The sequence below is a fragment of the Saccopteryx leptura genome, chromosome 2 (genome assembly GCF_036850995.1).
Source record: "Saccopteryx leptura isolate mSacLep1 chromosome 2, mSacLep1_pri_phased_curated, whole genome shotgun sequence".
Taxonomy (NCBI): domain Eukaryota; kingdom Metazoa; phylum Chordata; class Mammalia; order Chiroptera; family Emballonuridae; genus Saccopteryx; species Saccopteryx leptura.
The window spans coordinates 114,084,278-114,108,053 of record NC_089504.1 but is presented as its reverse complement, the minus strand read 5'-3'; the positions used below and the strand labels follow the sequence as shown (position 1 = coordinate 114,108,053).

Genomic DNA, 23,776 nt, shown 5'->3' with positions numbered 1-23,776 from the left:
ACGAAGAATCAATGCTTCTCATCTCTCCCTTCCTGTCTGTTCCTAACTGTCTGTCTCTCTCTCTGTCACAAAAAAAGGATGTTGAGTTTGTCAAATGTTTTTTCTGCATCTATTGAAATCATATGTTTTTTATCTTCCGTTGGATTAATGTGATGTATCACACTTATTGATCTGCTTATGTTGAACCATCCTTGCATCCCAGGGATAAATCCTGCTTAATTACAATGTGTGATTTTTTTAGTGTGTTGCTGAGCTGGGTTTGTTCGTATTTGGTTGAGAATTTTAGCATTTGTTTTTATCAGAGAAATTGGCTTGTAGTTTCTTTCTTGTAGTGTCCTTATCTGGCTTTGATATCAGACTGATGCTGGTGTTATAAAATGAGTTTGGGAGTACTTTCTCCTCTTCAAATTTTTGGAAGAGCCTGATCTCTGGTGGCGCAGTGGATAAAGCGTCGACCTGGGAACACTGAGGTCGCTGGTTCAAAACCCTGCACTTATCTGGTCAAGGCATATATGGGAGTTGATGCTTCCTACTCTCCCCTTTCTCTCTCTCTCCCCTCTAAAATGAATAAATAAAAAATAAAAATAAAAATAAATTTTTGGAAGAGTTTAAAGAGGATTTGTGTTTTTTTTCTTTAAATATTAAGTAGAATTCACCAGTGAAACCATCTGGTCCTGGCATTTTCTTTGTTGGTGCTCAGTGGCCTGCACTTAAGCATAGATTTCAGGACCTGGATTCAGATTAAAACTTCTGACTACTCAGGGCTGAAATGTCTGAACAAATTTATGCATTACACTTAGGGGGAAAACGGAGCAACAAGTGCTCCAGAAACCCTTTTTTTTTTATGGTGACATGCCCACTTTATTATTTTTTTGAATTGATTTAAATTTATTGTGTTTACATAGATTGAAGTGTCCCACTGAATACATCTCCCCCACCCCGTGTTCCCCTCAACATCCCCCTTGCCCCCTCCCCCCTCCATAAACCCTTTTCCATCGGCCTCCAAGATTGCTTGTCTGCCCTTCTACCTCTCCTCTAGAGCCCCTTGGGAAACATTAAAGACCTTGAGTAGAGTTTGTAGTTAAAAAAACAAAGTGCTCCATAGGGTCCAGGCAAAAGCCGTGAATCCTAGAGATTAGTTTGTGCAGCTTCTGACGCCTTTATTTGTGTTTCTAAGAAGTGTAGACTAATAATGTTGACTAGACATCCAGCCACGTAATATGGATTGACTTACCAGCCCCCAGTGCTATAGGCTCTTCATTTATTCTTAGAAAGGACAGACTGAGGTGCTGAGGAGAGAAGAGATTTATCTGGTCCCGAGTGACAGCATCATTTAGTCCCTCAGTCACTCAGGGCTTCGCTTAGAAAATGTGCATAGCCCTGGCCGGTTGGCTCAGTGGTAGAGCATCGGCCTGGCATGCAGAAGTCCCGGGTTCGATTCCCGGCCAGGGCACACAGGAGAAGCGCCCATCTGCTTCTCCACCCCTCCCCCTCTCCTTCCTCTCTGTCTCTCTCTTCCCCTCCCGCAGCCAAGGCTCCATTGGAGCAAAGATGGCCCAGGCGCTGGGGATGGCTCCTTGGCCTCTGCCCCAGGCGCTAGAGTGGCTCTGGTTGTGACAGAGCGCCGCCCCGGAGGGGCAGAGCATCGCCCCCTGGTGGGCAGAGCATCGCCCCCTGGTGGGCGTGCCGGGTGGATCCCAGTCGGGCGCATGCGGGAGTCTGTCTGACTGTCTCTCCCCGTTTCCAGCTTCAGAAAAATACAACAAAAAAAAAAAGAAAGAAAAAATGTGCATGGAGTTCCAGCTGTGTGCCTGCTGCTGTGGGGGGCACTCCACAGAAACAGGGCACGCCCAGGTCCGGCCTGTGGACGTGCTAGTGTGGTCAGTGAGACAGAAGACTAAACTGTTTGGAATGAGATGAGTACCACAAAGAACAGTTGCAGGGCCTGACCAGTTGGTGGCACAGTGGATAGAGCGTCAGACTGGGATGCGGAGGACTCAGGTTCAAGACCCTGAAGTCGCCAGCTTGAGCGTGGGCTCATCTGGTTTGAGCAGAGCTCACCAGCTTGGACCCAAGGTTGGTGGCTCGAGCAAGGGGTTACTTGGTCTGCTGTGGCCCCACGGTCAGGGCACACATGAGAAAGCAATCAATGAACAACTAAGGTGTCGCAACGAAAAACTGATGATTGATGTTCCTCATCTCTCTGTTCCTGTCTGTCTGTCCCTCTCTCTGACTCTCTCTCTGTCCTGTAAAAAAAAAAAAAAGAACCGGTACAGGGTCATGGCAGTGTGTCACAGGGCAGCCAAGCCTGCCAGGGGAGATTGAGGAAGGCTGCCCGGAGGAGGTGATGTTTATGTGGAGAACTCAAGGTTGACTAGGTGTTGGCTAGGTGAAGGAATGAAGTGAGGGGAGAGAGCATTCTGGGCAAAGAGCGCAGCTCTAAGTGATAAAGAATAAAGTTCTTACCTGACCAGGTGGTGGCACAGTGGATAGAGTGTCAGACTGGAATGCAGAGGACCCAGGTTCGAAACCACAAGGTCGCCATCATGAGTGTGGGTTCATCTGGCTTGAGCATGGGCTCACGAGCTTGTGTGTGGGATTATAGATATGACCCCGTGGTTGCTGGCTCGAGCAAGGAGTCACTCGCTCTGCTGTAGCCCCCTGGTCAAGGTACATATGAGAAAGCAATCACTGAATAACTAAGAAGCTGTAATGAAAAATTGATGCTTCTCATCTCTCTCCCTTCCTGTCTGTCACTATCTGTCCCTCTCTCTCTGTCTCTCTCTTTGTCTGTCAAAAAATAAAGTTCTCTTGGAGGAACTGAGAAAAATCCTGTTTGTTAGAGGTTGGACCATGAGGGGAGAGTTGCCTTGGACGACAGTCAGACATTGAACCGAGGATTTGGGAATACCACGGTTCATTTAGAAGAGTGAGGAAAGGAAAAACAACAATAGGGGGAAAATAGCTAATCAAGTGTTACAGGAATGAAATAAAATTATTTGAAATTGAGACATGTCGGCACCACACATGCCTCATAGAACGCCACACAAATGTAGACACAAAGAGCAGCGTGCCATCAGACACCCAGAGGGCACGGAACTCACTCTGACCTGCCCTGACCTGTCCCAACCCCTAATGGAGAAACCCACGTGCTTTGCCTGTCCTCTGCTGAGCAGCAGCAGGACAGCATTGGTGTCAGCCTGTGCTGTCTCTCTGACCAAGAGAACAAGCGAGCAGCTGCTGCTTTGGTGGAACCTCACTACTGGGATGTGTTTGCTGGCTCAGAGCTCAATCCTCAGTTCCGTTCTCATATGCTCAGGTCTAGGGCTAGTCGCTGGCATGTGGTAGATGCTTGGGAAATGTGTTTGTAGTTGACCTGAGCTTGCTGAGAAGACTTTTTCTGTCTTGTTTTTCTCTCTCTCAGATTAGATGAAGATGAGAATGAGGATGATCTGGAGGAAGAACATATAACCAAGGTAAGATGTTATGTCCCGGCCTTTCTGCTGTGATTGGTCTTGAGTTCAGAGGCTCTCCATCGCCAGGGAGACTGGGAGTCTCTCCAGCTGCTTCTTACTCTCTTGTAAGTGAGGAGCCTCCAGCCCACTGACTCTGTGTCTCCCCTGACCCAGGCCTTGGTCGCTAGGTACTCACCTGGCAGCTGGGCTGGGCGCCTGGGGAGACCTCTCTTGGGAGTCGTGACAGGGCTCATGTGCCCTCAGGCATCGAAGGGCAACATTTCTGGGCCAGGGATCCTGGGTTTCTCCATTAGGGGATGGGACAGGTCAGGGCAGGTCAGAGTGAGTTCCCTGCCCTCTGGGTGTCTGATGGCACGCTGCTCTTTGTGTCTACATTTGTGTGGAGTTCTATGAGGCGTGTGTGGTGCCGACATGTCTCAATTTCAAATAATTTTATTTCATTCCTGTAACACTTGATTAGCTATTTTCCCCCTATTGTTGTTTTTCCTTTCCTCACTCTTCTAAATGTCAGCAGAGTACAGAGAGGGTGTTCAGTTGAGCCCTCCAAGCCCTCTGTGGCGGGTGTGGAACAGCCCTTCCTCCCACACTACGCAGAGTCTTAGGAACCGTTTTTATGTTGTAATGCCCGTGGCTGAGGCCAGGCAGGTCCACATTGGATTGGGGCAGAGAGGAGAGAAACTAGAGCTGGAGAGCATTGGGCCATTTCTGTTTAATCAAGTCTCACAATGGTGGACAAGCAAACAGGCAGGGAAAGCCTTTTCTCACACAAACAAACAGCAAAATGGCCCCTCAGTAGCGGCAGGCAATACACCATCTGCCATCCTCCCTGAGCGCAGGCACCCATAGCCTTCTATAGACCATCCACACAGCACTGCCACGTGCTCACGCACCAGTTGGGCAAAGTGCTTGCAGCCAGTGCGCCCACGAGCAAGCCTAACACATCTGTTTTCCCAACACGTGTCAAGAGTCACCACTCAGGGAAGTTCGTTTCCTAAGGTGACTGAACCCTCCAGAGAACAGTTGGATCAGAGGGTGAGCATGACTGATGGGAGCAGTCCTGTCCTGGGGGCTGTAATGTTGGCAGCCAAGGCCAGGCAGGCCCACATTGGATTCGGGCAGACGGTAGAAAAACTGCGGAGCCAGAAAGGGTTGGGCCATTCTGTTTAATAAAGTGTCACAATGGTGGACAAGCACACAGGCAGGGGAAACCGCCTCTCAGGCAACAAACAGCAAAATGTCCCTGCACAGTGGTGGGTAGGCAATCCACTCATCTGCAATCCCCCATCTCTCTCGAGTGCAAGCACCCATAGCCTTCTATAGGCCGCATACACGTGGCGCTGCTATGCACCCATGCACCAATCAGGCAAAGTGCTTACAGCTGGTAACCCTGCGAGCAAGCCTAACACAGCTGCCCCACAGCTACGCACACGTGCCTCTGCCAGATGCTCAGACACTAATCAAGCAAAGTGCTTGCAGCCGGTACACCAGCGAGGAAGCTTAACACAGCTGATCATTCTCTTGAACTTCAGGGATTGAGGGTGAGGTAAGGAAGCTTCCTTACCCTATATTTAACAAGATCTTCTGTGGGACAGAGTCACCTTGCTTTAGGTTTGTGTATTTGTGGCCACTCTCCGCTTCCCTCAGCCTGTCAGGCCATGGCATCTGTTGATGAGCAGAGAATATTTGAGGACATTATAGTCTCTTTGAAATTTCCTGCTTTTGCTCGGGGCAGATTTATTACTGCAGTCGGACACACTCCCAGCTGGCCCAGTTTGTACACGAGGTGCAGAAGAGCCCCTTTGGCAAGGACACTCGGCTCGTCACCCTCGGCTCTCGGCAGGTAGGCAGGGTCAGGGCGTCATGGCCCAGGTGCCATCTGCTCCCTTCCCTGTGCCTTTGTCTTCCTCAGGTGCAGAAGGAAGGTGGGTCCCAGGCAAGCCAAGCGGGGAGGACAGCGCCTCCCCTGGCCTTGTTGACCCCGGAGACCCCGGAAGGAAATGGGCGGGCTGGTCTGGGAGGCCCTGGTGGGCTGCTGCGTGCATTTAGCCAGCACTGTGTCTTTAACTCTCTCCTGTCTTGTAGAATCTTTGTATAAATGAAGACGTGAAACACCTGGGTTTTGTGCATTTGATCAACGACCGCTGCATGGAGCTTCAGAGGAGCGGCCACGGTAGTCACCTGTGCCCTTAGCTAGAGGAGCGGCCACGGTAGTCACCTGTGCCCTTAGCTAGAGGAGCGGCCACGGTAGTCACCTGTGCCCTTAGCTAGAGGAGCGGACACGGTAGTCACCTGTGCCCTTAGCTAGAGGAGCGGCCACGGTAGTCACCTGTGCCCTTAGCTAGAGGAGCGGCCACGGTAGTCACCTGTGCCCTTAGCTAGAGGAGCGGCCACGGTAGTCACCTGTGCCCTTAGCTAGAGGAGCGGCCACGGTAGTCACCTGTGCCCTTAGCTAGAGGAGCCGCCACGGTAGTCACCTGTGCCCTTAGCTAGAGGAGCCGCCACGGTAGTCACCTGTGCCCTTAGCTAGAGGAGCGGCCACGGTAGTCACCTGTGCCCTTAGCTAGAGGAGCGGCCACGGTAGTCACCTGTGCCCTTAGCTAGAGGAGCGGCCACGGTAGTCACCTGTGCCCTTAGCTAGAGGAGCGGCCACGGTAGTCACCTGTGCCCTTAGCCAGAGGAGCGGCCACGGTAGTCACCTGTGCCCTTAGCCAGAGGAGCGGCCACGGTAGTCACCTGTGCCCTTAGCCAGAGGAGCGGCCACGGTAGTCACCTGTGCCCTTAGCCAGAGGAGCGGCCACGGTAGTCACCTGTGCCCTTAGCCAGAGGAGCGGCCACGGTAGTCACCTGTGCCCTTAGCCAGAGGAGCGGCCACGGTAGTCACCTGTGCCCTTAGCCAGAGGAGCGGCCACGGTAGTCACCTGTGCCCTTAGCCAGAGGAGCGGCCACGGTAGTCACCTGTGCCCTTAGCCAGAGGAGCGGCCACGGTAGTCACCTGTGCCCTTAGCCAGAGGAGCGGCCACGGTAGTCACCTGTGCCCTTAGCCAGAGGAGCGGCCACGGTAGTCACCTGTGCCCTTAGCCAGAGGAGCGGCCACGGTAGTCACCTGTGCCCTTAGCCAGAGGAGCGGCCACGGTAGTCACCTGTGCCCTTAGCCAGAGGAGCGGCCACGGTAGTCACCTGTGCCCTTAGCCAGAGGAGCGGCCACGGTAGTCACCTGTGCCCTTAGCCAGAGGAGCGGCCACGGTAGTCACCTGTGCCCTTAGCCAGAGGAGCGGCCACGGTAGTCACCTGTGCCCTTAGCCAGAGGAGCGGCCACGGTAGTCACCTGTGCCCTTAGCCAGAGGAGCGGCCACGGTAGTCACCTGTGCCCTTAGCCAGAGGAGCGGCCACGGTAGTCACCTGTGCCCTTAGCCAGAGGAGCGGCCACGGTAGTCACCTGTGCCCTTAGCCAGAGGAGCGGCCACGGTAGTCACCTGTGCCCTTAGCCAGAGGAGCGGCCACGGTAGTCACCTGTGCCCTTAGCCAGAGGAGCGGCCACGGTAGTCACCTGTGCCCTTAGCCAGAGGAGCGGCCACGGTAGTCACCTGTGCCCTTAGCCAGAGGAGCGGCCACGGTAGTCACCTGTGCCCTTAGCCAGAGGAGCGGCCACGGTAGTCACCTGTGCCCTTAGCCAGAGGAGCGGCCTCGGGAGCCTTGTGTGGCCTTGGCAGCACTGGGGCGGGAGGGGCATGGACCTGGGCCACAGGAACCACAGGTAGTGTCTTAGTGGGAAAGATGGTTTCTTCTGAAAGATCCTTTCCTTAAGAGAAGGTGTTTTTGCTTTCTGGGTTAGTGTTAATTCCTAAACCCTGGCTTTGAACACTGAGTAAAATACCAGAATAAGTAGTTCCCGGAGGGGTGTTGTAGATTTGACCTTACAGGTTTGCTTCTGGCCACCGGACAGTTACTGTTCTTTCTGCCTTTGCCCCCATACTGGTGCCACCACAGAGAGCAAGAGCAGAGCTGAGAACAAGGAGGGCAAGAGGAGAAGGCAGGAGCCCCGGGCTGCCTGCCCCTTCTACAAGTACAGGCAGCTGCAGCTCCTCCGGGACGAGGTCCTGCTGGAGGTGATGGACATTGAGCAGTTGGTGACGCTGGGGAAGGAGGCTGGGGCCTGTCCCTATTACGGGAGCCGGTTTGCCATTCCAGCAGCCCAGGTAAAGACCACGGAGGGGTGGACAGTAACTCATGTCTGTCACTGCAGCCTAGGCCATGAGGGAGTTCCTACACCTCTTAGTGTGGGAAGATGTCACCGGCCATGGTTGGACTGACCAATACACTGCTCACTGATGACACGTCACGCACTCTCTCCTAGTACATAGGGTCACAGGAGGCCCCAGGTCCCTGGGTGGCTCTGGGCTGCAGGGACTGTTGGCATTATGGGAGACAGTAAGCTGGTTAGAGCCAGAAAGGAGTGTGCATTCCTACGGAAACCACAGTGAGAGATGCCAGGGCAGCAATGGAGAGGAATGGACTCAGGGAGCTACAGAATGTGAATCTGTTTCCACATGGCCTTTCAGAGTGACTGTCCTAACTATGTGCCAACCTGTAGCATTGGAGAGGACTGTGTTCTAGACTGGCCACATGGAGTATTATCTGAACAGAGAAAAACTGCCAGTTTGTCAGGTCAAAAATGATGTTGTTGTTAATTGGTTGGTATGATTTAACTGTTTTCTTGCCACGTTGTTCATTGGCGTGACTTTTAGAAATAGGCTACTGTTTGTGGAGAATTCCTTAACCAAGGAAAGGTTAAGGTTGATTTGAAAAGATGCAGGGAACTACATGAGTAATAATTGGACATGGCAGTCACTGTTTATCAATATACTGCCCTGAACATTTGTGTGGTTGTAATGCAAGTGGCCAGGGCCAGGCAGGTCCACATTGGATTTGGGCAGACGGTAGAGAAACTGCGGAGCCAGGAAGCATTGGGCCATTCCCGTTTGATAGAGTCTTGCAACAGTGGACGAGCAAGCAGGCAGGGGAAAACCACTTCTCAGGCAAATGAGCAGCAAAAATGGCCCCTCACAGTGGCAGGCGGGAAGGCAGTCAGGCAGTCAGGCAAGGCAAGCAATCCGCAGTCCACTGCCATGAGGGCAAGCACCCATAGCCTTACATAGACTGTACACATGTGACACTGCCATATGCTCATGCACTAATCAGGCAAAGTGCTTGCAGCCGGTAAACCAGAGAGCAAGCCTAACACAGCTTTTATGGTGTCCCATTGAGATAGCGGAGGCTGGTTCTTTCCATATTTTACACACGGGCACACTGGGGTCCAGAGAGGTGAAGTGGTTTATCTTGTCTCATAGCAAGTAAGGAATGGAACCAGTACTAAAACCTGGGTTCGAAGTGTCCCGTTTTCTGGATTTTCACTTCATTTATCAGTATTCTTTTAGCTGGAAAATGGTCATGACACCAAAGCCCCTAATTTGCAGAGTGTTTTGATTTTTGTTACCCCAACCCCACTTCTTCACCTTATTTTGATGGAGTTTATTAATCTCATTTGCATGAGGAAAACGGGGCTCATGGAGGTGAATGACTCTCGAAGACCCACACAGCTGGCAAGTGGCAGGTCCAGGATCAGAAGCCAGGACTGCCTTCTGGGACACGAGTGGTGTTCACAGTGTTCTGAGGAAACTTGGGTGCCTCAGGGACTACCGTGGGCACGTGGACAAGGCTAAGCAGCAGGGGCTGAAGGCCCCTCCCCCACCCCGCCCTTGTTTCAATCAGGAATTAGATTGGCTCCACTTTTATGTTTCATATAAATATGTATATATTTTTAAATGTTTATTTATTGAATTTAGAGAGCAAGGAAGGGGTGGGGAGAGAGAGGGAGACATTGATTTGTTGTTCCACTTACTTATGCATTCATTGGTTGCTTCTTGTCTGTGCCCTGATGGGGGATTGCATCCACAACCTTGGCATATCGGGATGACGCTCTAACCAGTGGATCTACTGGCCAAGGCTTATGTTTTGACATAAATAAAACTTTTGAGGAAAGAATTTGTTGCTAAAACCACAGTACGATGCTATAGCTTTTCTTCTACCTATTCTGGGCAGGAAATAAAACTGTTCACACCAGGAACCTGGAGTGGGCTGGGTGAACCTTTTGTAGGAGGGAGTTCCGTCACCACTCACGTGGCCGCCATCTCTTCCTCCCAGTTGGTGGTGCTGCCCTACCAGATGCTGCTGCACACGGCTACCCGGCAGGCCGCAGGGATCCGGCTGCAGGGCCAGGTGGTGATCATCGATGAGGCACACAACCTGATCGACACCATCACGGGCATCCACAGTACGGAGGTCAGCGGTTCCCAGGTAAGTCGGCCTCTCCCTACCTGGGCCAGAGCTTGCCATGGGGCAAAGGGGCACCTTTCTAATGACCTAGACCTGGGATTCCTGCAGAGATAGAGTTTGGTGGAGGTGCACTGAGCCAGGCAAAGTGGCTCGTCCCCTTGATCTTCACTGGCCTTTGTTATCCTGAGCCCCTCTAGCCTGGGATGTTACTAGTTGTCCATGGTCCAGGATAATGGCATGAGAGAAGCAGAGTCCTTGTGTAGTTGGATGTCTCTGTTACTGATATTGCTTTGAGGAGATTTAGTTGAGGAATGCTCAAGATTCCTCAAACCCACTATTTATTTACTGCCTATTATGTGCCATGCACTGTAGGAGGCATCTCTGCTCTTCATGCCTACTTCACATTTGGCTGGTACTCCTAGTTTACATTGAGAACTCAGAGATTCAGAAAGGTTTAAGCAGTGCCTAAGGTCACACAGCTAGTGAGTGGGGAGCTGGGGTTTCGCCACTGCTTTCTGATCCTGAAACCCACATGACACCCCACCGTCTCCACTGCCCAGTGCCTGGGTTAACCTTAGGCTAGGGTGTGATAGTACCTTGAAGCACTACTCTGAGTAGACAGCACATCTTTCCCAAACCCAGTAAAAATGAGCAGGGAGCTTCACTACCTGAGAGAGTCAGCCTTTTCCTTTGTCCCTGACACAAAGGGGACACTGCAGCAGAACCCACCTCCTCCCCTCTCTCAGGTCCCACCAGCCTGAGGGCACCTCAAACCCGTATCGTTTGTACCCGGCCCCACTCGCCTCCCCTTGACTGTCTCCTGTGTGTCCTGGGCTGGCACTTTGTAGGCACGATCTGAATTGTCACTGCCACAGTCCTAGGCCGCTTGCCTAGAGCCAGGTCTGCCCTCACGTTCATTTCTTCTCTCCCCAGCTCTGCCAGGCACATTCCCAGTTGCTCCAGTACATGGAACGATACAGGTGAGACCACCTCTGGAGGGGGAAGGACAGTTCCACTTGTTCTCGCACCACTAGCTCAGCCTCTGAGAGGAAGCACTTAGCTTGCCATCTCTGGCCAGGCTTGCTGCGGGATGGCCCGGCATGCTGCTCGTCTCCTGGTTCATCGAGGCATGTACCCCACACAGTCCAGGGATGCTCAGCACACAGCAGCTGGCTCTGAAGGCCTTGGGCCACGGCCAGCCTTTTGTTCTAGGAGAGTATTTGTAGCTTGTGACCCAGTTTGACAGACACCAGACAGGCCTCAGCTTGGGGCACCTAGAGGCGAAGTTGCTGTGGAATAATCCCACTTGCCATCCATTGATTTGTCTTCAGGAAGCGTTTGAAGGCCAAGAACCTGATGTACATCAAACAGATCCTGTATCTGTTGGAGAAGTTTGTGACGATGCTGGGTGGTAAGGAGCACCGTGCCCTCCCTGACTCCAGCCTGCTCAGCCTGCAGGACTCAGTTCCCTGGACACCGCAGGACATCTGCGTTTCTGGTGTCCTCAGATTGTCTTGGCCATTGATTTAGCTTAGTTGAATTGTCTGATGTGAATGTTTTTTTAGACTGGTTTATTTGCCACTGTCCTGAGGTAGTAATAATAACAATATAAAGTATGCATGTTAATAATAGCGATAGCAGCTTGGAATGCTCCTGTGATTAAAGCAGCACAGTGTGCTAACTCAGTGTTGGACGAATAAATGAAAGCCAAGAGCAGGGGGCCTGCCTCTGGCCCTTGCGCCAGTGAGAGACTCGAGTCTGCTGGCTGCAGCCCCAGGAGTCTTCCCAGCATTCCGTGTGACAGCCCTTTCCTTCCTCCATGGTCCCTTCGAAGGCACTCACAGACCCCGAGTTGACCTACCAGTGGGGTTATTGTGGAGGGACTATGTCTCATATGGGGGCTCTTTTTTTTGTACTTTTCTGAATTGAGAAGGGGAGGCAGACAGACAGACTCCCACATGCGCCTCACCGGGATCCACCTGGCATGCCCACCAGGGGGTGATGCTCAGCCCATCTGAGCTGTTGCTTTGTTGCAACCGGAGCTGTTCCAGTGCCTGAGGCAGAGGTCACGGAGCCATCCTCAGCTCCCAGGCCAATTCTGCTCCAATGGAGCCTTGGCTGCAGGAGGGGGAGAGAGAGATAGAGAGAAAGGAGAGGGGGAAGGGTGGAGAAGCAGATGGGCACCTCTGTGTGCCTTGACCGGGATCGAACCCGAGACTTCCACACTCCGGGCCGATGCTCTACCATTGAGCCAACCAGCTAGGGCCTCATGTAGGGGCTCTTAACATCCATCTCTGCCTTGAAACTATCACTTAGCAATAATCACGCCTCGGATAAATCTTGTTGGCTACGATACTGCCACTGCACAAAGCTCCTTGCCACAGTCACAGTGCAGCTTGGGCACATCCTCTTTGCACCTGCGTAAAATGGGTGGTTACTCTGTCCCTGCCCCCTTGGGGGAAATGTGAAAAGAATGAAATCACAAGGTGTTGGGTTCCTGGAACGTCCTGTCCTCAGTGAGGGTTGATGGGTACTGAAAATAGCAAAATACCTGTTGAAATACAAATGTTCTTATTTGACTAGTATAGTGAGGAGTGTGAGAAGATGGGGGGCTAGAGCACCACCACCCTGACCTGTTTGAATTCTCTTTTAGGGAACATTAAGCAAAATCCCAATACACAGAGCCTCTCACAGACAGGTAAGAGAGTGACCCTCCTGGGTCCATAGCTGGTCTGAGCCAGTTCTGAGCTTCCTTCTGGGGCCTGGAGGCTGTGATCTTCAGAGCAGGACTCAAGGCACTGGTTTGTTTACCCTTAGGGACAGAGCTGAAGACCATCAATGACTTTCTCTTTCAGAGCCAGATCGACAACATCAACCTGTTCAAGGTAGGGGTTTTACTGTTCACATTAGCAGATCAAATCTTGTCTTTACCTCCACATGTGGGCAGAACACCATGCTAACACTGTGGAAAGAGCAAAAGTGAATTCCTTCTGTCCTCAGGCAGTCCAGAGGACTTTGTCTACAGCACAGACATGTCATTAACTCTTGAAAAAAGCAATGTGTCAGCCAGAAAAAAAATCCTCAACTTAGAGTTGAAGGGTCATAGAGATAGGGAGGAGAGGTGCCTTTCCTGGTCCCTAACAAGCAGTTAGAGACACCTGGCCCTTCGCCTTACTCCATTTTTCCTGGGCAGTCTTTCCCTCGGGCTGCTGGGCAGAGCAGGAAGTTCATTTTGTGAGCCTGACCAAGCTGTTGGGCTGAGGTGAGGGAGGACCCAGCTGGGCCACTCTGCTTGGCCTTTCTCTCGGCCTTCCACTCCGGCCGTGGTCTGATGGCGGCCTCAGACCTTTGCTCACTCCAGGCCTGCGTATCCGTGCTCTCGCGGTGGGGTACGGCCACTGTTGCCACACTCACAACCTTAGTGATTCCAGTTTGCTAACAGTAACAGAGCAGTTAGTATGTTTGAGGTGGTGCTCCAGGCTCTGTGACTCTAGGGTAGAGTGTGCTATCCCCTTTCTAGTGCAGAGGAGACCGACACTCAGCGAGGTCACCTCAGGAGGACAGCACGCACATGGCGGAGCCAGAGTGTGAACCCAGCTGCACAGATGCAAGACCTTGCTTTCCATTCTGCCTTTCCTTTTCAAACCAGCTTGCCCCGGTCTTACCCATTTTGGTTGTGGTTGCTGCCATTACTCCCTTCAGACAGGCTGGCACTCCTGTCCTCTTCGAGTCCTTTCTCCTGCCGTGTCCCTCATCCAAACAGTGCCAGACCAGTAGCTGAAAGAGCTGTTGAATTTCTCCCCCCTTCTCATTTCCACAGCAGCCCTTCCTCCTTTGCCTTTTTTCTGCTCTTTCACAAACTAGTCTAGTGAATCTTAGTTGAAAGATACTGCCTTTTCAGAAACCTTTAAAGGCTCTAAGGTCATCATCTGGCATTTCTAAGTTACGCACCAACTAACGTGCAGCCCAGGCATTCCCTGAACAAGTACCAAGCTTCAGCTCTGTGTGCCTTTGCTCACAGGATATTGTTTTCTTGTGTGTGTGTGTGTGTGTGTGTGTGTGTGTGTGTGTGTGTGTGTGTGTGTGTGTCAGAGTGAGAGGGACAAATAAGGACAGACAGGAAGGGAGAGAGATGAGAAGCATCAGTTCTTCATTGTGGCTCTTTAGTTGTTCATTGATTGCTTTCTCATATGTGCCTGCCTTGACCAGGAGGCTACAGCAGGGCAAGTGACCCCTTGCTTAAGTCAGCGATCTTGGGCTCAAGCCAGTGACCTTGGGCTTCAAGCCAGCACCCATGGGGTCATGTATATGATCCCACACTCAAGCCAGTGGCCCCACACTTAAGCCGGCCACCTTGGGATTTTGAACCTGGGTCCTCTGCATCCCAGGCTGAAGCTCTATCCACTGTGCCACCGCCTGGTCAAGCAAGATATTGTTTTCTGTCAACTTAATCCTTCAGTGTCTGGCGTAAGTGCTGTCGTGATGAAGGAAAGCAGAGGGGCCGTAGCTGTCACCGGGCACCTTTAGGAGGGTTGGAACCATGCAGACTAGTCTGTGAGGAGGCCATGTCTGAGGCCCGACAGAGGCCCTTTCATGGGACAGCACTGTATGGGGACAGTGCAGGAGGAGTGACCTCAGAAAAGAGGGTGACCTGGTTAGCCTCGGGAGGTTCTGGGCTCCTGGGAGGTGGGAGTGGTGCTGAATCATGCTCCCTGGGTTTGGAAAGTGGTGATCTTTCTGTTTTCTGGCCTGATTGAGTTCTCCACGGGCTGACATCAGGTTTGGTTTTGCAGGTGCGGCGCTACTGTGAAAAGAGCATGGTCAGCAGGAAGGTATGGCTGCCCTTCCTTGGGGTCTGGGTGGGCCAGCAGCTCCCAGCTTGCTGCCCTCACAATGCCTTCCTCTCCTGCCCCTGGGAACCCCAGTCACCCTCGTCTCCGTTGTCCTCACATTGGAGCAGCCTTGCTGGGGTGGGGAGGGCTGCCGAGGTGCCGGGTGCTGGGATTGGGGGATTGGGGGTGGCTGCTTGGGCTGTGGACGAGACGTGGAAGCCTCTCGTTCCCCCGGTCTCCCTCACTGGGGCCGCCCTCATTCGCCTTCACTGTGTCATCCCTGCCCAGCTCTTTGGCTTCACAGAAAGGTATGGGGCCGTCCTCACAACCCCCCGCGAGCAGCCCAGGCTGGCTGGGTTCCAGCACTTCCTACAGAGCCTTCAGCCTGGACTGACTGAGGGTGAGTCAGATGCGGGGAGGGCTGAGCTGCAGGCCCTGGGAAAGGTGTTCCTTCCTCACATGTGCACTCAGCTTCCCAGAGAACCACTTTGGTCCAGCTGCAGGAAGCTCTCTTCCCTTGTCCTTGGTCCCAGCTCTCTTCCTTCTGCTTTGTGCAGCTCCCACACCCCCTGTGCAGGCGGGCACGGCCAGGGCACCGAGGCCTGCTTCTCCGCTGATGCACATCGAAGGCTTCCTTGCAGCTCTCACCACTGCCAACCAGGACGGCCGGGTCATCCTGAGCCGCCAAGGTAATGCCGGCAGAAGCCAGGTCAGAGCTGGGAGGCCAGAGCGTGAAAGGGGTCTTGACCTCCTGCCTGGCACCTTTCTGGGTTAGGACGAGGAGACAGTGGTACTGCATGGCCTCCTGCACCCGGGCAGGCGGTGGGGAAGTAAGAGGGATGCAGGTGTGCTCGGATGGTCAGTCATCTCGCAAGGATGTGAGAGAAGCCACGTAACCTAGTGGTTAAGGTTATCTGAGTTTTGGTTTGAGTCTTGGTTCCATCAGCCACAAGAGTCTCTGTCTCTGAACCTCAGTTTCCTCGTGTGAAAAGGGAGTTACTAGTACTCTCTGCCTCAGAGCTGTCCTAGGGATTAGGTGGGCTTTAACTTAAAGAGAAAGGGTCATCTCTCGTGCCTCCTCCATGGACCCAGCTGGAGATCCCTTTGCCTCAGAGAGATAGAAGTGTTTGTTGGGCCTGTACTCACCCCCTTCCCATGTAGCTGTCTTTTCTTTGTCTTTGATTAGGCAGCCTCAGTCAGAGCAGCCTGAAGTTCTTGCTGCTGAATCCAGCTGTGCCTTTTGCCCAGGTGGTGAAGGAATGCCGGGCAGTGGTCATTGCAGGGGGCACCATGCAGCCGGTAAGGACACCTAACCCAGCTTCTGGAGCCCTGGTGTGGATGGGACAGTGGCAGGGGAAGGCTGCAGAGTCGGGCCTCTCCACATCGCCCCTTGGGTTCCCAAACCAGAAAGGGGTTGGCTTGAGCAGCCCAAGCAGTGTCCACCAGGTGGCATTGCTGTATTGTCTCACCACCCGGCCCTTCTAGGCTGTGGGGACAAGGGAATACTGCCCCTGCTCTGCTGTGTCTGTGGATCACACTTCTCCAGAGAAAGCCCTTCTGCAGCTGCTTAAGGTGTCCCAGTGCCACGCCCTTCCTGTACCCCACAGGAAAAGGGTCGTAATCTCAGAGCAAAAGTTCATTTTGGTGCATATCATTACAAGTCTTTGTATGCACAGTTTTTACAAATATATTTACATATCTTTAAAAAGAATAAAACAGTGCCTGATCGGTGGTGGCACAGTGGATAGAGCATTGACCTGGGACTCTGAGGTCCCACGTTCAAAGTCCTGAGGTCACTGGCATGAATAAAAGGGTCATTGGCTCGGCTAGAGCTCCCCTTCCCCCCGCCCTGGTCAGGGCACTTATGAGAAACAATCAATGAACAACTAAAGTGACGCAACTACGAGTTGATGCTTCTCATCCCTCCCTGTCTCTCTCTCTCCAAAAAAAAAAGTATTATCTGTATATGCTGCTGTTACAATTTTTTTCATTCCACAACAAAACATTATACACACTTTTTTTCATGTCATCAAATAAGCATTTATTCCACCATATTCTGGCTATACTTTATCCTATTACAGAATATATTGTATTTGATATAACCACTCTTTTTGTTAGATATGTAGGTTATCTCTAGTTTTTCTCTATTTGAACAGTAGAGTGCTAAATGTAACCAGTCTCTGTATGCTGGTTACTTCCTTAGGAGACGTCCTTCGTGGAAAGCTCATCAGTGTTCTCAAGTAGTCTGTTCCCAACCTCGCTGGCTGTTAGATCTCCCCTGTAGCTTTCTGTCTTGTGTATAGACTTGTAGGTTTTTATTCATTCGTGTATTAAAATAATTGTCTCAAGCATGGCCTGTGGGAACCCCCTTGCCACCTCTGGCCCTTTAGATGCCCTCTTAGCCTTGGGGATGTTGTCTTGCTCTGGCACAACAAACACCCAGGCCCCCTGGTGCTTTCTTTGCCCCAGATTTAGACTCATTCGTTTCTCCAAGGTGTCCTAGTTGCTCTTATTGGGGATGGGTACTTAGAAACCAGGATCTGGGTGCTGGGGTGTCTGCAGTGCCCCTACGTGATTGTGGTCTATAGGCCTTTTCAGTCCAGACCAGGGAAATATATTTTCAGGCTTCATGAATTCATACTGATATTTCTAAATCAAAATCAATCAATTTGACCTTATGCTGTGTCTTTTTTCTTGAGCTAAACTTTTGGTTTTAGTAACATAATTATTTATTTGCTTTATCCCACAATGTAGTTAAAATAGTGTAAAAAATACAGTACCAATATTCTAACTATAAGCCATGGTTTAAATTTCAATTCTTTGCATTTACTTTTTGCCCTTTGAGTATATTCTACTAAAGATAATGTGGTTTACAAAAGAGATGACGTCACTTGGTATCAGGCTTTTCTTTGTGTGCTTATGTTGTGAATTTGATAAGATGCTAGTTTTTCTTTTTTTCAGTTCTCAGTTTTAGAGGTTGCCTTTTTGTTGATTTACCCTATTTTTTTTAAATAGTTGACACACACAGTTTTATTCATTTATTTATTTATTCATTTTTAAAGAGGAGAGAGAGAGGGTGAGAGACAGAGAGAGAGAGGAGAGAGAGACAGAGAGAGAGAAGGGGGGAGGAGCAGGAAGCATCAGCTCCCATATGTGCCTTGACCAGGCAAGCCCAGGGTTTCGAACCGGCGACCTCAGCATTTCCAGGTCGACGCTTTATCCACTGCGCCACCACAGGTCAGGCTTGATTTACCCTATTTTTTAAATATGTAAACAGCCTGACCAGGCGATGGCGAAGTGAATTAGAGCATTGGACTGGGATGTGGAGGACCCAAGTTTGAAACCCCGAGTCTTGCTCTCATGAGTAACTTCACAACTATCCTTGTTCATGTATTACTTGGTTTGTTGAGCTGTATCTTCAGGGGACACTCCTAGATACGGAATTGCTTGTAAAAAGTAAAAATATACCTAATGTGTTGAGTACTGTCAAATTCCCCTCTGGCTGGAGGAGTACTATTTGGTATCCCACCAGCAGTGTATAAGAATGCCTGTTTCTCCACAGAGTAGTCAAACTTTTGGAGTTTTGCCAATTTGATAAGTAAAAAATCTGGGTGGAGCTCTAAAAATACAAAAGCATATTTATTTCCCTAGAGATGCTTATACAATAGTTTGGGTTGGGGCCTGACCATGTATACATATTTTTATTTATTTTTTAGAGGGCAAGGAACAGACAGGAAGGGAGAGAGATGAGAAGCATCAATTCTTTGTTGCAGTACTTGAGTTGTTCATTGATTGTTTCCTCATATGTGCCTTGACTGGGGTGGTGGTGGCTCCAGCTGAGCCAGTGACCTTGGGCTCAAGCCAACAAACTTGGGCTTCAAGCCAGCAGCCTTGGGGTTATGTCTATGATCACACACTCAAGCCAGCAACCTTGGGGTTTCGAACCTGGGTCCTCAGCATTCCAGGTCAGTGCTCTATCCGCTGTGCCACCACTTGGTCAGGCAATTTTTAAATTGTCACTAGTGATTTTGTTGAAAACCATTGTGCCAGTTTTGCCAAATTTCCTTTGCTATTCCCACAAGTAGTTTAAATGAGACTGCCAACGCTGGGTGTCATTAAATTGTTTTTCTTTCTACTAAGTTATCAGCCTTTCCTTCTACATCTTCTCTGTTCTTATGTGCTTGCTGCCTCCTCACCCAGACTTCTGTCTTTCCAAGAGATTCTCTTTTCCCTCCCTGCCAAGGCCCCCACCTGCTCAGTCCTGAGGCCCCGTCCCTGGTCCTCCTAGAGAGCAGTCACAGAGCCTTGACATTGTGGCCTTCAGGTGTCTGACTTTCGGGAGCAGCTGCTGGCGTGTGCTGGGGTGGAAGCCGAGCGCCTGGTGGAGTTCTCCTGTGGTGAGGATCCATGTCCAGGGTGGGATGAGCCACATGGTCAAAGGGCCCTGGGTTGTCATAGTTGAGCCACAGGGCGGAGGAGACCACGGGATGGGCGTCTCATCCTTTGCTGTCTCGTGAGCTCAGCATCTCCGTGCTGTCATGCTCTGTGCCCCCTCGGTCTACATGGGAGAGGCCTGAGCAGTGCTGAGTAACGTGGGGCAGTGGGAGGGTGGGTGCCATCATTGCTGTCCCTAGTGTGGAAGACAAGGGTCGGGCAGTGCTCTTTCTGGACTCTGCCTTGCACAACAGTCTGCACCTCCACAGTTTTAAGCCCCTCACTGGGTCTCCCCAGGTCATGTGATCCCTCCAGACAACATCCTGCCCCTTGTCATCTGCAGAGGACCCTCCAACCAGCAGCTGGAATTCACATACCTGAGAAGAGAGCTGCCTCAGGTGGTGAGTAGCGGCCAGCCTGCCTCACCACAGCCTGCGCTAGGGCAGGAGGGAGATTTCCGGGCAGGGAGGCACTCGAGCCAATCTTGAGTGTCCGCGCGTTGTGGAAATGAGTGCTGTGTCTTCCATCACAGAGCTGGCACAGGATGAATAGTATCTAGATGTTTATCAAGGGCAGCCTGTTTCCCCACACCCCTCACTCCTTAGGTTGCTAAAGTTTTCCTGACACCTCCAGTGATCCCTTTAGGATGAAGTTCGTGAGAAAGCGGCTCACTTCCTCTGGCTCCTTGCCATTTGGTTTCTCGGCCCGTGTCTGGCAGAATGCAAGTGCTAGGGGCACTTCTCTAGTGACATGCCAGGGTTTCAGTGCCCCATTTGTCATAGGTGGTGCATAAGCCCCATTGCCCCCAGGACACTGGGAACTGGGAAGGGGGACTCATCAGTCACGCCGATGACAGGTGTAGCTCTGATATGATAGCACTTTGGAGTGTGTCCGATGCACCAGTCACCATGAGCAGCTGGGTGTGTTTGGTAGGGAGAGTGGCATGTTCCAGTCTGATTTCCCGCCAGGGGGCACCTCCCTGACTGCACTCATTCGTGGGTTTCTATTTGGTTCTGGGTCCTAATGTTAGGAGCCTTTTCTGGGTGTGGCTTCAGGAGTGTCCCCATGGAGGACCCCTTGTCTTCCTTTCTTAGATGGATGAGACAGGTCGCATCCTCTGTAACTTGTGCAATGTGGTCCCAGGAGGGGTGATCTGTTTCTTTCCCTCCTATGAGTACCAACACCAGGTCCATGCCCACTGGGACAAGAGTGGCTTGCTGGCCCGCCTGTCTGTCAGGAAAAAGGTGAGTGGTCCCTCAGCTGGATCTTCTGCTTGTGGGGACAGTGAACCCAGAGTTCCTCCTGGGATTTCGTATTCACATTAAACAGGATGGTTGGACCTCCCATAAGGGGGCCTCTCCCACCACTTCTAATCCCTGATGACCGCCCAGAGGAGTCCCTAAAGCTCCCAGGGTTCTCCAAACTGGAAAAAGGCTTGGAGGAGACCCGTGACCCAGGCATCCTTAAACCCTGTTCTGGGAGACATGTTTTTCTTCAGATATTTCAGGAACCCAAGAGAGCAGACCAGGTGGAACGGGTGCTGACAGAGTATTCCAGGTGCATCGAGGTGAGACTTGGCACTCAGGCCTTGGGTCCAGACATGGGGGGTTGGCAGCTGAGAACGTCTGGTCCCAGCTTTGGGTGGTTCCTGCAGTGCCATGGCCAGGCAGGAGGCACACTGACGGGGGCCCTGTTGCTCTCGGTGGTCGGAGGAAAGATGAGTGAAGGCATCAACTTCTCTGACAACCTCGGTCGGTAAGTGATGGGCTTCGGATCCCTGGGGCTCTGTTACCTGCCCTCTGCTCACTCCGAGCAGTCCCCCCACCCCCTGCCATGCAGTCTGCTGCCAGCTGAGTCTGCACCTGGGCTGACTGTAGGGCAGTCAGCGGCGTGGGGAAGCGATCCAGCAGCTTCGGGTTTGGCTCTTTGAGGCCAGGTGGAAAATCAGGCAGCCCCTACCTTTATCAGGACTCAATTCCTTGGTCTAGATTGGATCTCTTAGTCGAAAAACCCCTTTCACATGGTAGGTATGGAGTGGGGAGGGAGAAGTCAAGTCACCGAACACAGCTTGAGGACTGCAGGGGTGGCAGACAGGGCAGCTGTGACATGTGGGTGAGGACCTGGCCCTCCATCCTGGGCCTTGAGAACTCTAGGTGCCTTCAGCTCCTGTGCGCCTCCACCCAGGTGTGTGGTTATGGTGGGCATGCCCTACCCCAACATCAAGTCTCCAGAGCTCCAAGAGAAGATGGCGTACCTGGATCAGACCCTTGTGAGTACCCCCACTGTTCTACCGGAGGATGAGGGGGCGGGTGGGGGAGCGCTCTGAGGCCTCTAGGGCCCAGATACGCTGCGACTTTCCCTCTGCCCCTTGCTGTGTGCCGTGTTTCCTGTTCGCTGCAGAGGGATGGCAGCATCCTCCATACCGTCTGGAGCTTTCCGGACATCACCTGTTCTACCGGCTGCTGGCACTGTGCCCGTGAAGCTGACCAGTCTTGCTCAAAGTCTGGCAGTGTTGTTTTCTCAGAACACTAGGCGGGAGGCAGGAAACAGTTCTGATAGGTCATCCCCTTTGCCCCTCCCAGCCCCGAAGCCCAGGTCAGGCTCCCCCAGGAAAGGCTTTGGTGGAGAATCTCTGTATGAAGGCTGTCAACCAATCCATAGGTAAGCCCAGGACTGTTGCTGGCTATCAGGACGGGTAGCTGGGGAGGGATGGATGAAGAATGAGATGACGGGATGGGGTTTCACTTGCCATATCTGTAGTCTGAAGGCTGAGATAGGGAAAGGGATACACTACTAGACACAACAGAAATGTACTGTTGGAAAGGTGTATATATTACACACACACACACACACACACACACACACACAGTGAGAGGAGAGGAGGGAGACTAACTCCCACATGTGCCCTAACTGGGATCCACCTGGCAAGCCTACTAGGGGGCGATGCTCAGCAACTGAGCTCTTATTAGCACCTGAGGTGAGGCCATGGAGCCATCCTTAGTGCCCGGGGCCAACTTGTTCCAATTGACCCATGGCTACAGGAGGGGAGGAAGAGAGGAACAAGAGGGGGAGGAGTGGAGAAGCAGGCGCTTCTGCTGTGTGCCCTATTAATCAAACCCAAGACATCCACACCCTGGGCCAGTGCCCTACCACTGAACCAATTGGCCAGGGCCAGGGCAGCTAGGTTAAATAAGAACCCCAACCATTCCCATCCAGGCAGAGCCATCAGGCACCAGAAGGATTTTGCCAGCATAGTGCTCCTGGACCAGCGGTACACCCGTCCACCAGTCCTGGCAAAGCTGCCAGCCTGGATCCGAGACCGCGTCCAAGTCAAAGCCACCTTTGGCCCCGCCTTTGCTGCTCTGCGGAAGGTCAGTCCTGCTCTTCTCTTCCCCCGAGAACCCCCCACCATGACCCCCATCTGGTGTCTCACTGTCTTTCCCTGTCTCCCAGTTCCATCACAACAAGTCAAGCCTTTCCTGAGGGACAGCAGCACCTGTCTGGAGTGCAGACCTGCCCCCTTCTGGACTCGCTGGGCTGCCAGGATCCAGGAATAGGTGCAGAAGCCAAGGGGTGAACTACGTGAATCCAGAGCAAACAGTGGGTCCTGGCTTCCTTGGGCCCGTCCCGGGGCAGTTCCCCTCCCTGAAATGGCATCGTCCTCCCTGGTCTCCACAGCCCAGCTGAGCTCCCCACCCTGTTGCCTGGCAGGTGGCTGTGGGAGCTGCGCCCTCCCCTGGAGCACTGCCCTTGCTCCTTTCCCGGCAGCCCCTTCTCAGAGCTGAGATGGAGCAGGCCTCTCCTGCCTCTGCCTTTTCTCACTGAAATTAGTTCTTCTAGACCTTCACCATCTCTTCAAAATCCAGAACATTCCCCATTCCCAGTCCCCCGCCCGGTGCCCAGGGCTCTCCTGGGCACAGGCTTCTGATTACTTCCCCGACTGCCCTCTGGGGATGAGGTGCCACCTATGACAAGCTGGTCAATGAAGTCGTTTAGAGCCTGAGCAGAGCCCGTGCGCTTCTCCCGACCGCTGCCTCACTTCTCTCCGGGGCTGCCCCTACCCCGCCCTGCTCCACAGCGCTCCTTCCAGGTCCTGCCAGTCAGTGGCACCTCTCTCCTTCTCCGCCACCTGCGCAAACTCCAAGACACCTCTTCCCCTGACCTCAGCAATCACAGCAAGGGCCGTTAGGCTCTCACAGGACTATTTTAGATACTCTGTCACCTAGACATTTTTTCCCGTGTAAAAATATTCCACCTTCCATCTGCAACATCTGCCCCGGTTGACTACACACACCTCTCTTCTCTCCCTGACCCCAGAGAAAGCGGCCTGGGTTCAATGGGCATCCTGCCCATTGCTGGGGAGCAGGGTGGGCTCTGGCTCAGAGAGGTTTGTGTTCTGCACAGCCCCTTAATTAAAATACACTTACTGGACACTCAATTCTGCATTTATATATATATATATATATATATTTATATATATATATATATATATATATATATATATATATATATATATATTTTTGTTTTGTTTTGTTTTGTTTTGTGGCAGAGAGAGGGGGACAAATAGGGACAGACAGACAGGAGGGAGATGAGAAATACCAGTTCTTCATTGCAGCTCCTTAGTTGTTCATTGATTGTTTTCTCATATGTGCCTTGACCGGGGGGCTCCAGCAGACCAAGTGACCCCTTGCTCGAGCCAGT

The 23,776-nt window shown here is 52.1% G+C and overlaps 1 protein-coding gene across 4 annotated transcripts in view; it reads left to right on the top strand.

Moving 5' to 3' along the window:
- The window catches only part of DDX11 (DEAD/H-box helicase 11), a 53,101-nt gene extending 29,604 nt beyond the window's left edge, over positions 1-23,497 (top strand). For 2 of the 4 annotated variants that reach the window (XM_066368568.1, XM_066368569.1), the window contains 21 exons: positions 3,425-3,476; positions 5,209-5,316; positions 5,559-5,646; positions 7,464-7,672; positions 9,678-9,830; positions 10,743-10,789; positions 11,141-11,220; positions 12,463-12,507; positions 12,627-12,694; positions 14,603-14,641; positions 14,930-15,041; positions 15,199-15,330; positions 15,828-15,940; positions 18,966-19,038; positions 19,373-19,476; positions 20,170-20,319; positions 20,574-20,830; positions 21,260-21,344; positions 21,658-21,736; positions 22,292-22,446; positions 22,529-23,497. In XM_066368568.1, coding sequence (XP_066224665.1) covers positions 3,425-3,476; positions 5,209-5,316; positions 5,559-5,646; positions 7,464-7,672; positions 9,678-9,830; positions 10,743-10,789; positions 11,141-11,220; positions 12,463-12,507; positions 12,627-12,694; positions 14,603-14,641; positions 14,930-15,041; positions 15,199-15,330; positions 15,828-15,940; positions 18,966-19,038; positions 19,373-19,476; positions 20,170-20,319; positions 20,574-20,830; positions 21,260-21,344; positions 21,658-21,736; positions 22,292-22,446; positions 22,529-22,558 — 2,179 coding nt within the window. In that variant the 3' untranslated portion in view covers positions 22,559-23,497. The remainder of the gene's footprint in view (positions 1-3,424; positions 3,477-5,208; positions 5,317-5,558; positions 5,647-7,463; positions 7,673-9,677; positions 9,831-10,742; positions 10,790-11,140; positions 11,221-12,462; positions 12,508-12,626; positions 12,695-14,602; positions 14,642-14,929; positions 15,042-15,198; positions 15,331-15,827; positions 15,941-18,965; positions 19,039-19,372; positions 19,477-20,169; positions 20,320-20,573; positions 20,831-21,259; positions 21,345-21,657; positions 21,737-22,291; positions 22,447-22,528) is intronic. The other 2 variants (XM_066368570.1, XM_066368571.1) reach the window with 2 other exon arrangements.
- Positions 23,498-23,776: the final 279 nt, after the last annotated feature.